The 14,510-nt window shown below is 44.3% G+C and overlaps 1 protein-coding gene across 4 annotated transcripts in view; it reads right to left on the bottom strand.

Annotated features, from left to right (window-relative positions):
• ZDHHC3 (zDHHC palmitoyltransferase 3) overlaps positions 1–14,510 on the bottom strand; it is a 95,060-nt gene that overhangs the window by 41,692 nt on the left and 38,858 nt on the right. For all 4 annotated transcript variants that reach the window (XM_085631540.1, XM_085631542.1, XM_085631539.1 and 1 more), the window contains 2 exons: positions 13,600–13,724; positions 6,417–6,513 (listed from right to left, as the gene is read on the bottom strand). In XM_085631540.1, coding sequence (XP_085487666.1) covers positions 6,417–6,513; positions 13,600–13,724 — 222 coding nt within the window. The remainder of the gene's footprint in view (positions 1–6,416; positions 6,514–13,599; positions 13,725–14,510) is intronic.

Genomic DNA, 14,510 nt, shown 5'->3' on the forward strand with positions numbered 1-14,510 from the left:
CTGGCGGCGAAGCTTGGGCATTTGGTGTTTTCTTGGGTGGCGAAGAGGTCTATCTGTGGTTGCCCCCACATTTGAAAAAATGGTTGAAGAACTTGCGGATGAAGTTCCCACTCGTGGATCTGTTGTGATTGACGGCTCAACAGATTGGCTATTGTGTTTTGGACTCCTGGGACATGTTGGGCTAGGAGAAAAACGTTCTGAGGTATAGCCCACCCCCGTGTGCTCTGTGCGAGCTGAGAGAGCTGCAGAGAGTGTGTCCCGCCTTGTTTTTGTATATAATACATGGCTGTCATGTTGTCTGTGTGGACTCAGACAGCCTTGTCTGATATGTGTGTTTGAAATGCTTTTAAGGCTAGGAATATGGCTAGTAGCTCCAGGTGGTTGATGTGGAGTAACTTCTGTTGGTGTCCACCTGCCCTGCATGGTGTGATGTAGTAGGTGAGCTCCCCAGCCGGAGAGCGATGCGTCCGCTGCCATAACTATTTGAGAAATCGGCTCTAGGAATGGTCGCCCTTTGGAAAGGTTCTTGGTGTTCCACCACTGCAGAGAGCGATGGGTACGACCGTCTACCAACACCAGATCTGTTAGCTGACCTTGAGCTTGGTTCCATTGGCGTGCTAAGCATTCTTGGAGAGGACACATCTGGAGTCTTGCATGAGGTACTATGAATATGCAAGAGGCCATCATTCCTATAAGCTGCATGAACACTCGAGCTGGAAGAGAGTGTTGCGGTTGGAATTTGGTGAGAAGAGCTTGTATGCTTGCCATCCTGGTGGGATTAGGATAGGCTAGCGCCCTTGAGGTGCCTATTGTGGCACCGAGGTATTGTGCAGTTGCAGGTGGGACTTGGCATGATTTATTGTGAACCCCAGGTCGTGAAGTTGTTGAATAGTGGCGCGAGTGTGATGTACACATTGATTGTATGAGCTGGCTTTTATTAGCCAGTCATCTAGATATGGGAAGACGTGGATGTGTTGTCTTCTTAGGTGTGCCGCCACCACCGCTAAGCACTTGGTAAACACTCTTGGTGTGTGGTGACTCCGAATGAGAGTACTTTGAATTGATAGTGCTGACCGTGCACTACAAATCTGGGATATTTTCTGTGAGCGCTGTGAATAGTAATGTGGAAATAGGCTTCCTTGAGGTCTAGGGTAGCAAGGAAGTCTCCCTGGGAAAGCAGAGGAAGGACCTGTTGAAGTGTGACCATGTGGAAATGGTCTGAGCACGGGTTATGCTCAGGGACAAAAAGATTACCATGCTGCTACTTAACTGCCGCTCCTTGCCCAAACATTCGATTGAGATCCATCTGTTCCTCGAAGAGAGGAATCCGGATGTTTTATTTCTAACCGAAACTTGGTTGAGTGGCGACATGGATTTTGATGTTGTTCAAGCTCTCCCCTTAAACTATGCTATCCAAAGGCTTGATCGCCATTCAGGGCAAGGCGGAGGCTTAGCCATAATATATAAAATTAATTTTGTCTGTAGATATACCGCTAACCCACTCCCTGATTGCGAAAGTCTTTCCTTTGTGATTGATCTAGCATCCACATTCACTTTTTCAGGGCTTCTTGTATACCGTCCGCCTGGCCCTTTTGGATGCTTTAAGAAGGTTCTTCCGGAGATGGCGGCAATTCTTGCCGCCTCAACTACCAATTTCACAATCTTGGGTGATCTTAACTTACATTTTGATGATTACTCCTCAGCTTTCACCCAAGAATTAGTCAAAGAATTGGCCAGGTTTCAACTTTTATTGAAAGGGAATAGCCCAACTCATGTCAAAGGTCATACGCTTGATCCTAGATTTACTAACATAGATCAGCTTTTAGTAGAAGACGCGGTCCCTATTCCTTGGTCCGATCATTTCCTACTTCATTTCAGTTTTAGGTTATGTAAGGTAAATACACGAACCGCTAGAACTATAAAAATTTCCCGTCAATGGTCAAAACTTCCATTAGACAATTTTATCAGTAAATTGAATGATACTATTCCCATATCTCATCTCAATCTTATTGTGGCTAATAAAAATTTTAATAAGTGGATCGAGCGCGCACTTAATTCTGTTCTTCCTAAAGTTAAAATATCAGAAAAAGTGGGAACAAAACAAAACTTATGGTATTCCCACAATCTTCGTCAGTTTAAACAAATCTGTAAAAAACATGAGACTTTGGAGGACTGACTTTTCAGTAACGAGTAAACTTAAATATCGCGAAGCTATTAAAATATATAAAAATGAAATTAAAACTGCCCAAGCTCTCTATTGTCAGGGTAAGATTCTCTGCAAATACCCCGCGGGAGGTATTTAAAATTGCAAACAACCTGCTCACCCCACCTACTCTTGTTACCAATACAGACAATGCGCAACTGCGGTGTGACCAAATCGCAGACTTTTTTGCAGGAAAAGTTCGGATTATTTATAATTCTTTTCCACTGGCTTATAGTCCACAAATAGAGGGATCAAGTGGTGGAGTTAATCTTTTGGCCCCCCACTCCACTACTGGAGGAATTCCCCCCACTAGACCTCCAGACCTTGCAAAGATTACTGAAAGAACTTAAATCAGGCTCTCCTCTGGACGTTGCCCCCCCCCCCCCAGTGTCCTTCAAAAAGCTGTTGAAGTAGTGTCACCTGTTATATTGGATTGTATAAATTTGTCGCCCATAACTGGGATTGTGCCTGATCAATGGAAACATGCGAGAGTTAAGGCCCTTTTAAAAAAAACTAATCTTGACCCAGGGAACTGGGGAAACGATCGCCCTATTTCCCAGCTGCCAGGGGTCAGCAAATTAGCAGAGAAATATTTTAACAGGATTGTATCTGCTTTTTTGGAAAATAATAATCGTCTGCATGTTACCCAGACTGGTTTTAGACCGCAACATGGAACAGAAACGGCTATACTGGCGGCTACAGAAGACATTAGGAAAACTCTTGACAGTGGAGGCTGCGCTGCGCTTATCCTTTTGGACCTCAGCGCAGCCTTCGATACTGTCAACCATCCTCTCATGCTTCAGAGACTGAGGGCTGCTGGAGTGACTGGGCTGGCTCTTAGGTGGCTCCAATCATTTCTTCAAAATAGGGTTTTTTCGGTGTTTGAAGGAGATTGGTCATCTAAGTCTATCCCGTTGAACTGTGGGGTTCCTCAGGGATCCTCCCTGAGCCCCACGATGTTTAATGTTTATATGAGTTCGCTGGCAGAAACAATCCTCCCATTTGGGATAAAGGTGGTTTCTTATGCCGACGATACTCAACTGATTGTCTCCTTGAAACAACCAAATCATTTAGACCCTGATCTGGCAACTTGCCTTCAGACGGTCTTTGACTGGATGAGCAGCTCGTTTTTGAAGCTCAATGGTTCCAAGACTGAGCTTATTCTCTTTGGGAAATCCGCTCCCTCTGATATTCACCATCTGTGGCCCAATTGCTTGGGTGCCCCCCAGTCCCAAAGAGTTGCGTTAAGAGTCTAGCAGTTTGGATGGATTGTAACTTAGATTTTAAAGTACAATCTCGTAAAGTAGCAGCGAACTGTTACGGATTGCTCAGAAGATTTAGAAAGGTTCTGCCAATGATGCCTTTTCTAGCAAGACGTTTACTTGTACAAGCTATTGTACTGTCGCGGCTGGATTACGCCAATGCGATCTACCTTGGAGCCCCTTTGGCCACAATTAAAAGACTTCAAATTGTACAGAATTGTGCAGCTCGCATGCTGATGAACATTCCTAAACGGTCCTCGGCTAAGCCGGCCCTCGATATTCTTCACTTGCTTCCTATCCAGCAAAGAGTACAATTTAAAGCACTCTGTATTATCCCTAAATCCTTGGCAGGAAGGGGCCCGTCCCTGATCCGCTCTTGGAATCAACGATATGTCCCCAATCGTAATCTCAGGTCAGGGAGTAAAGGTTTAATTGGTGTGCCTAAGATCAAACGTGCTCGCAGTGGAGGTAAAATGTTTTCATATAATGGGGCCAAACTGTGGAACAGTATTCCACTACATTTACGTTCTGAACCAGATCATCTTATGTTAAGAAAATTGGTGAAAACCTCTCTCTTCCAGTAATTCTTTTGTCCCTAACCGGGTCTTTAAAGACCTCTGGTGCATGCTTAATGACCCCTTTAAGCAGGAGTAAAATTGAGGTGGACCTTTGTGTGGTGTCAAAAGTGTCAATGAGAAAGTCTTCTTCTACGGGGTTTGTATGAAGGGCCACCCCATGGTACTGGGCAGCTCTGTGGAGGAGCTGGTTGAAGCTGATATTGTCCTCTGGAGGGGAAGGCCTGGAGGGATAGATGTCATCTTGTGGGGTGTAAGGGACGTCTGGGACACTGTAATCATCCCAGGGGTCTGGGGAGCCGGTAGGGTCCCCTAGGGGTTGATCATCCGCACCTCCCCCTGCATCATCTGAGGTGTTGGTATCATCATCATCTACTGGAGTAGGTGATGGTGTAGGACAGCGGTGTGGTGGGGGAGTAGGAGGAGGAAGAAGAGTAAAAGGAATCCTTAAGAGAGAGGTAGCAAAGTCTCTCTTTTTTGGTGGTGGAGCCGGTACAGGTGTTTCTAGGGGTCTTTTCTTGATGCTAAGCATTAAGTGACCAGTCTTAGGATCCTTCACAAGTCTTTTGGGTAGGATCTGGGCAAAACAGTTCTTCTGTGGGAGGCAGATCCTTCAGAGTCGACGGCTTCGGTGCCGTATACTTTTTCAGCGCCGACTCAGTAGCTGTTCTGGGTTTGGCACCGTGCAGTTTTGCAGTGTCTTTGTCCGATGGAACCTGTTGTTGTTTTTCCGGATCCGAGGTCTTCGGCTTCGAAGAATAGGAGTCTGGGCCCTTCAGTGGCCGTTTTTTGGCCGGCTCCGAGGGTGTTGTCGGTGCTGAGGAACCGGTGCTAGGCTTCGACGCAGAGTGCTTAGATGTCGAAGCAGCGGTTGGCGTGGATGAGGAGGATGTCTTCTTTTTCGGTGCCTGTGCATGTTTTTCGGCACCAAGGGTAGGCTGACTCGAGCCAGAGTCACCTAAAGGCTTAGCAGGCTTCTTCACCGGGCCCGAAGACGGGGCATGGGAAGCAGTGTCTCGGTGTGCACCTGGGCCCGAAGGTGAAGGTGGTACCGAAGCCTTTTTTGATAGCGTCAAGGGGGGGTTGGGGTCGACGTCTGTACTCACGGCCCTCTGAGCTGGAGTGATGTCCTCGACGTCATCTGCTTCAGAGGTGCTGATGATGCCTTCTTCGACCCGACCTTGCTCTGGAACATAGACGCCTTCTTGGAAGAAGTCGTCGGGGATCGAAGATGACGAGTGAGCCATTGTTCTTCTAGCTCGTCCGTCCTGGATCGTCTTCTTGGAGCGGAAGGAGGCGCAAGCTAGACAGTCTCTGGCCTCGTGCTCCGGTGAGAGGCAGAGGTTGCACACCTCATGCAGGTCGGTGTGGGGAAACTTCGACCCACATCGAGAACACTTTTTAAATGGCGTCCTTTCCATGAGACGGAGATGAGGCCCAGGTAGGCCGAAGGCCTTTGTCGACGACCGGAATCGAAGACTTCGAAGTTGAAGAGTCGTGTGGATTGGGAAAACGCGATCGAAACAATACCGTTGAGAAGGGAAGGGAAAACCGTTAACGGTTCCGAACTGGAACGCGAGAACACATGCGAGCCCGATGGCGGAAAAAAACAATCTGAGGATGGAGCCGATGCCCATGCGCACTATGATCCAAGGGAGGAGTCACCTACCTCGTGACTTCCAAAGACTTTCCAAGACAAAAACAAGTGCAAACATCCGGGCCCAACACCAGGTGGCGATCTATGCATAGTGCGTAATCTGCAGCTCATATGCCTCGAACATAATGTTTCTAAATCCATGTTTGAAACCTATCACTTTTAAATTAATACTTCTAAATGCACTGATCTAATAAGTTGTACAAAGGTGTTGCATGTTAAGTAAATCCCCTTTAAGAGACTGTTATATTTTTACACTTTTGCTGCCAGATGAGTTTAATTAAAATGGTGTTTCTAAAGAAACGTGGTGCAGGACTCCCAAGTTACATCCTTTATCACCAATTAACCTTAAAATAATTGATTGGCTCTTTATTTAACATCTTTTTATTGTTAGTGCTGAATCGAGTAAACCGCAGCTCAGTGCTCCAGTTGACAAGGGCGCCACATGTAAAGGTCAAGAGGGCCGCATGCTGCCCCAGGCCATACTTTGAGTATCAATGCTTTCGATAGCTTACCTGATACTACCCTCTTCCTTTTTGTTCATTCTTATAAGTAACATTCAGTATTTATTTAACAAAGGACCAAAGAAATGTCATAACAACAATTTAATATTTACTTTCAATAAATTATTTCACAGTCTTGAATGATTACCAAATAAAGACGTAAGTAATATGCCTTAAAGAATGAGCAAAAGTATATGAACTATCAATCAACATACTTACTGTAAACAATACGAAGAACTTCTGATTTGTCTCACCAACACAGTTATTAACCCAAGGACAATGATGGTCCATTTTTCGTATACACCGCCTACAAACACTGAAAATAAGCATAGGAAAAAGGCAACATATTTGAGTGTATCGATAATATCACCACCTTTGCTTAATTTCTTTGCAAAGTAAATTACAATGTTTTAATTATACTTTCACTTTAAGATCCTATGATTCGTAAACTGTGACACATTTATATAAACTCAAATACAATTATTTGATGGATTAAAAAAAATGGGTGTGATTGTGTTAAAATGGACAAACCAGACATTTACGTTGAACCAGTGAACACACAATAAAAATTCTTTAAACAAGTTTTTTTCAAATTAGGCTTTCACTGTTATGCATGAATTAATTAGCTATTAAAAAGGTTCTAGGGTTAGAGCATGTGATGTAGATGGTTTGCAATATTTCAGTATTTTCAATATGGTGGCATGCTTCAGCCTCAGGCTATGAGCTCTTGGGCCCGAGCCCTTAAGTCAGCTAATCTGGGATTCAATACCTTAACACACTTTTTCTGCATTTAATGGCCAGGGGCCTTGTTCCTTCCCACTTCATTTCTTGTGCTCGTAGTAAGGCTACACCTAGAAGGAATTTCATGCTTGTTGTGATAGGGAATGGACTCTGGCCGTGTCGTGGCATTGTGGAACTAGTACATACTTCTGTGAAAGACATGCTAAACGCTAGAGAAGAATCTACATCTAACCTGCTGGAAACATGGCACCCTCAACTGACACATGCAATAGAGTACAGGTGCCAATGGCGATTAAGCCAGGCCATGTAATCGATGATTACTGGTACACTTATAAGAATGCATTAGACCGCACTTCACGATAAAGTAGGGTGGCAAGACTACGTAAACTGCCACCCACAGATTACGGGACGCCTGCTGTATCGTTCTAGTTCAGGTTATCTGCACCTCCACTACTTGCACTATGAAAGGCTGATTTGTTTCTTTTGAATGCAGCGTAGGATATTTTGGACTATAATCTTGTAAAATTGATGAAATGGCCAAAACCCGTCCACATAAAAATGGAAAATGTATTCAATATCTGCTTGCAACTCAAGTGCTTGAGTTTGGATGGAAGAAAGTTCTTGAGCATAAATATAGTGACAGTGGTGTTTGGCTAGTCGAGGTCAGGCCAGTTCGGGTTAAGGGTAATGAACAAACTCACAATCTGGCAGGTTAGTCCCTCCAGCGGCATGGTGTATTACACTGGGCAAATAGCAGATGTGCATGGGGAAGAGTTTTCTGACAAAGTGTTAAGTTAAATAGTGTTGCACGGGCATACTAGTCAATACAAAGGTCCTATTCTCGATTTGCAAATCTTGTCTCAATAGATAAATAAGTTACAATTTACAACAACAGTTTACACTATGACCTCAGAAAGAATTACAGGATGACACCCTCCAGTCCTATATGCAATTAGAATTAAACACCAACTGTTTTTAAGATCTTTAAACTGAATGGGTAAGAGTCAATGATCAGAGATTGATAAATAAATAAAAACATATTTATTGTTATTCATTCAAGGTGTTCTTCATAGGCAAACGTGTTCACAACATGTTGCTTCATCAGGCCCAAAAGATATCAACTTTGAAAATGCTGATGTAGGGATTTTTACAACAGTCACACGATAAAAAGAAGATATGCCATTCTTTGTTTATATATTCCTGTTTATATATTCCCAAAATAGACTACTGCTTTTTGCCAAGCACTAAGGCCCTTGAAGTGCCTAATGTCTTGATTCTTGCTCAATGCAAAAACAACAGTTGATGGACAGAATGCAGAACAATGTCATACATTCACCCCAGTACAGAGATCTGGGCCTAAATCCATCGTTTTTTGCTCACCATGCCATTCCAGTTTGAACCCAGCCATATGCAAATCAGCCTTGACCCTGTGCCTCATGGGAACAGTCCAGCCCTAACTGCCAAGCCAGGTCCTCCCTTGACTGGAAACAAGCATCCTAGGACCGGTTTCGGGGTTTCACCCCTCTTCAGCCAGGATAGCTTGATTCCAGTGGCATGGAGAGCACGGGACCCACGTCTGGGCATACCCGTCCCACTTGGGGTGACAAATGAAAAACCGGCCCTAGGATGCTTCTTTCCGCACCAGGAAGGACCTGGCTTGGCAGTTCGGGCTGGACTGTTCCCATGAGGCATATGGCCAGGTCTAAACTGGGGTGGCATGGTGAGCATAAGAATGATGGATTTAACCCATATCTCTTGACTGGGGGTAAATGTTTTGATTTGTTCTGCATTCCGTCCATCAATTGTGTGTCTTTTGCTTTCTCGCCCTAAGTGCGTCAGGTATGCCCAGACGTGGGTCCTGAGCTCACTGTGCCACTGGAATGAAGCTAAACTGGCTGAAGAGGGGTGAAACCATGAAACCGGTCCTAGGATGCTTGTTTCCGGTCCAGGGAGGCCCTGGCTTGGCAGTTCGGACTGGACTGTTCCCATGAGGCGCACGGTCAAGACTGATTTGCATATGGCCAGGTCTAAACTGGGGTGGCATGGTGAGCAAAAGAATGATGCATTTAACCCAGATCTCTTAACTGGGGGTGAATGTTTTGATTTGTTCTGCATTCCGTCCATCAATTGTGTGTCTTTTGATTCTTGCTCAAGCGTGCAATGGCCATTGGGCTGAGAGGGCTTTAGCCCCCCCCCCCCCCCCCCCGTCGTGTTCCATAGCCTGGGCTGAAGCTGCATGGTTGTCTGTCCCAGGGAAATCCTGGGCGAAGTATGGCAGGGGAAAAGAGAGCCGGAATAAACATTTCTTTTCTCAGCTTATCTTGCTGCTGCAGTGTCCTCAAAGGAGGCGATGGGGGTCACAGGTAGTTCACAACATCTAGGACAAAAAACCCTCAGTGGGAGTTCTAATTGTGCAAGGCAGTGTGCTACACTGAACACCATTATTTTAAAGGGAGACAATGCTGGCCAATTAACGCCGGTATATGAGACCGCATCTGAACTTCAAAGGCAATCTCTGCCATCTTCAACTGCTTCCAAGCAAACACGTCAAAAATCAAAAATTGTCTTGATTTGCAATTGGATTTATACAGTACTTACTACTTACGTGAGGGGTAAAAAACACTAAATAAATACTAATAAGTGAAGAATTATTTTTGTTTTGTTTTTAAATGTAGTGACCATAGGCAGTCCAGAGTTTTCTGCCAATAGCATTTTCCATGGGGGTGGGTGGGAGTAGTTGGGAGGGTGGGAGGTGGGGGGGGGGGGGGGGGGTTGTTGTTTTGGTTTTAAAGATGCCAAGTACTCGCTAAAACATAGGAACATGTAAATTGATGTTGGCAAAATAGGGATGGAGTGGGTGAATAGCAAAGATGGTCACTGGGTAGCAGTCCCAATGCTCTGGGTAAAATGTTCCTGGCTGCCTGTTTTTTTTATTTGTGGAGTTTTTATTCAGATCAAACCAGGCCCAAAGACATCAGGGTGCTTTTCATGAGCACCAGATTATATTACACAAAATCCGATTTTGTTCTTAAAATGTTGAGATTAGGTGTTCTGCCCAGGATCACAGGATGTTGAGTTGACGCAGGGTTTCAAATCTTGTTGCTCAGTTTCAAAGTCAGCGGCACAGGCCATTAGGCCATATCCTGCCAGTTACTATTGGCTTCATTGGCGGCTGGTGATCTTGGATAGTGCTGGGATGTAATAATGCCCAAAAGTTCATCCCATTTGTTTCGAAATTTGTCTCACTAATACGCACTTCATCTCACATTTGGACCCAGATTAACAAATATTTTGCACTGGGTTTGTGTGACAAAATTGATGCAAACCTGTGCTAAAATGTTTGTTTTCATTTACTTTTAAGCTCAAAACCTGTTTTACATTGGCAAGCTGCCTGAAAGTAATGTAATTTTTTGTATGTGAAAGTAATGCAAAGCACTGTTTTGTGTTACTCTGCATAAAGGGGGGGGGGGGGTTCCATGGCTGGTACATGGGCATTTCCATGCAAAGACCAATGTTTTTTGGTGCAAAACCCTATCTACTAACACTAGTAGACAGTGTTTTGCGCCAAAAAACTAAATGCAACTTGAAAGCAGATGTTAAAGATGAGAAATGCTTTTATTTCTCCTAACTTTTCCCATTTTGCATGTGTACTGCACTGTACAGCACACATCCAAACTAGGAAATTTCGAAAGTTAATCAAAGCACAGTATTTTGTACTGGAAAGGCACCCTTCCAATACAAAATCCCTGCCAGACTCCTGCAGGCACTATGGTGCAAAGGAGTGTGCATGGCGCTCAGCAGCCTAATTGTGCACCCGTGGTAGAGAGAGAGAGCAGGATAGTGCGATTTCTTTGTAGATATGGTGCTTTCCTACTCTTTCCCTCTCACACGACACTACGTTGTGTGAAAACTTTGATAATCTGGGTCTAAGTCTCTTTCCCCTCTCTTACTCCAACTCACATTCTCTCATATGCTCATTCTCACTCATACTCTAACTACTAACACAATTACACAAACTCTCCAACTCTGGGCCCTGTTGCAACTGCACTTGCTGGACAATTGATAGCTACACCCACGACTCACTTCCACTCCCTCTCACAACTTCCAATCAATAACTTGTTCCAACACACTCATACATCTTCACTCACTCTCTCGTACTCACTTTTACCTATTCAAACACACTTCCAAGTAAGGTAAAGCTGGACATGAGCACCACAGCAGGGATACACAAGTGATGCATTTTCCTCCTAAGCACAGCCGAGGACTGCTGTGTTCTGACCTCTCACAGTCCACCTCCCAGAAGGACCTTTAATGCCTCTTACCCTTTGCGTTTGGTGGAAAGACATATAAGAGACTGAAGAGGCAGATCAGAATGGCACTGTGGGCACCTAGCACATCTCCCACCAAAGCTTGGCGATAGGCAGAACACTTAGAAGACATAAACAAGTTGTTGCACACAGAAAAGTAGGTTCTTGTGCATACAGAGACAGTGGAGCTCTTGCACTCCTCTGCAGAGAGAGCTGAGCTCTACCACAGATGCAGCCAAGTCCCTGCATACATAGTGTGAAACCCATGCACAGATAGAGCAGAGACTGTTCACCATAGACAATTTCTTTCATAAAGCCGGAGCAGAGTTCCTGCATTCATAGGTCTGTGGCCCTGGGCAAACAGAGCTGAGCTCATCCAAGTATGCAGCTGAGCTCCACTACAGACACTGCTGAGGCCCTGTGTAGATATAGATCAAGGTGAGCCAGTTCACATGCAGAGCTGAGCTCTGTCAGCATTCATTCCTATAATGTAAAGCCCTAGCTAATGTGGGAGACTGAGAAAGCAGGGACAGCTAATATTCTGTAGGAGTATCACACATCGCTCACTCAAGTTAATCTTCCACAGGGCTTGTTTATGATTGGGAGTGAGCTGGAGAAGGTGGGAGGAAGGATGACAGTGAGAGAGAAGGGACTGAGATAAGCGATTGAAAAGAGGGCGAGCACGCGCGAGGGAGAGAGAGAGAGGGAGAGAGAGAGAGGGAGAGAGAGAGAGGGAGAGAGAGAGAGGGAGAGAGAGAGAGGGAGAGAGAGAGAGAGAGAGAGAGAGAGGAGAGGGAGAGGGAGAGGGAGAGGGAGAGGGAGAGGGAGAGGGAGAGGGAGAGGGAGAGGGAGAGGGAGAGAGAGAGAGAGAAGTTATACAGTAGTGAAAGAAAATTAATCACATGTGAGGATATAGACAGAAAGGTGAGAAAGAAAGGAGAAAGAAATGATAGGAGAGTCTGACTGAGATGGAAAAGAACAGAGACTGAGTGTGGATGGAGAGACACCAGAGTGAGAGACATATGAACACCACAGCAATGATGATAAAGCAAACTGTATGTTATGATATGTTAAGGATATTTGTAAAGTGTGCCGCTCACCCCAGAGAGTATCCTGGTGCTGAGAAAGCAGGGGTTATGTCGGCTGAGACTTGGCCTTGTCCAGGTGAAAGGCCAGTTTTCAGTTTCTTGCACAGCTTACGTACTGAGGCAGCAGCTCAAATGTGACTCTGGTTCTTTGTATGTGCAGGATGTGCTTGAGCAACAGTCCGGATGAGCAGGGGTGTTTGGTGGTTGTATTGAAGTTGATACGGCTGTTGAGGTAGGTGGGGTAGAGGTTGTACAAGAATTTGTATCTGTGTGCGAGCAGTTTCAAGAGTTTGACCACTTAGCAATAGAACTCCTAACTGAACATACTATCAAATTAGATGAGTGGGGCATTATGTGGCATTTAAAAGTAAGGGGCACTGTCAGACAATAAGCTGATAGACTACTTGAAGAGAGGAGTAGTTCCATTTTAATCTGTGCTCAGTGTTGACGGAAATCCTGCTCTGGGAGGCTTTTATACCTCGGTTAAGGGGAAGGATGATGGGTTGGCTAAGGAAAGAAGAGGGGATAAGACAAGCACACTTGGAAATACCTTACTTGAACTAGTATCTGCGGCACAAGTGAGAATCTTGCATCATTTATTTTGCAAACAAGCTCAAACTAAACAAGATGAGGTTGGCAATATGTGGACGATGCAGGATTCCCAGTGTACATGGAGATTTATTGATAGTGGAGGCCTATGAATATTTCTCACCTACAATCAACATGTTACTAGAGGATTTTGTTTTGGGAAAGATTAGAACATTTTAAAACCGGAGTATATTGAACCCGATGCCTGTCGATAAATCTGGAGGTACACTGCAGGCAGATGTTAATCTTACTGTTATGCTGCATTGCATCATAAATTACCCACTGGGTATTTAATACCATTATATTGAGCATTATATTAAGCACTGTGTGTGCTTTATGGATGCTAGGTTTGTAACGAACTACTAGCAGTGCTTAATTCATTGCAGGCAGATCTAATTTCTCTCTCTTGTGCATTTGTGCCTTTACAAGTCAGGAAAGGTCCGTTAGTTGGTCATTTCGGAGCATGATGAAGACAACAACTCAAGGTACAGTTGCACAAAGTAACCTATGTATCCAAATAAAATCAGTCAGTAAATCCTGTAAACTGTAGCTAAAGGTAATCTCTGATCACTGCATTTTATTTTCATTCCCCATTATGGCATACACCGATTGAACTGAAATTCAACAGATTCACAAAGGAATGTTGCTAACACATTTCAATAAATGATGTTTACCTACCTACAGTGATGAGCTCTGTCTGGTTTGATGCTGCAGCATTTTGGACATTTGTAAACTACCTGGCCTGGCTTTAATTGCAAACTCTCAATAAATTCTTTTGTAGCATTTCCTTTCGGTACCGCTCCCTGAAAATCAAAGCAAAGGGAGGAGAAGCATAAAAAGGTACGAAGATGTAGCTGCAGTGGAATAAGCAAACATGATAATTTGATGGTCTGACAAAACTAGCTCACGAAAAAATATGAGAAAGAGACTACGGATAGAAAGCTTTTACCTTCAAAGAATAATATTCACGTCAAGGCAAACAACTTGTCACCCAGGTGATAAACAGTTTGGGTATAAATCTAATATCTGAATCCTGTTCCTGTTAAATTGTGTGATACCAGTTAAATGCATGGGAGTTTCATCTTTAATTTGGCCTGCAAGTCTGATTAGAATAGCTATGATACCCTAAGCACCAATGTAGTTAGCAGATGCTGTGAAAGCGATCAGAGCAAGAATTGTCATTGCACACTTCAAAAATTCAAATGTAAGAATCACTTCACATAGATCTGGAAAAGAGGAAAATCTAGAATGACCAGGAAAAGCATTCCCCAGTGCAGTTTGTGTTGGGGAACAGTATGCAAGATCATGGGATAACGTGTGTGCTTTAGGCTGTCTGAGATGGCAGTCATGGGAATCGTTTTTTGAATTATGCCACGGTTTCCTGCTCTGTGTGCTATAAGTGTTCCCTACCTTTGACAGCTGTTCATTCTGAATCCGATGTCTGTGTCAACCAACTCCCAGTGGAGCTTAAAGAGTAAAATGTGCATAATTTTTGACTATGGAATAAAGCATCATTTTGTAAATGTACCACTCGGTGACTGGATCACCTTTCTCCAACTTTGCTGTACTCCAAACAAAGTCCACTGTTC

Source organism: Triturus cristatus, chromosome 10 (assembly GCF_964204655.1).
Source record: "Triturus cristatus chromosome 10, aTriCri1.1, whole genome shotgun sequence".
In the NCBI taxonomy this organism is placed as follows: domain Eukaryota; kingdom Metazoa; phylum Chordata; class Amphibia; order Caudata; family Salamandridae; genus Triturus; species Triturus cristatus.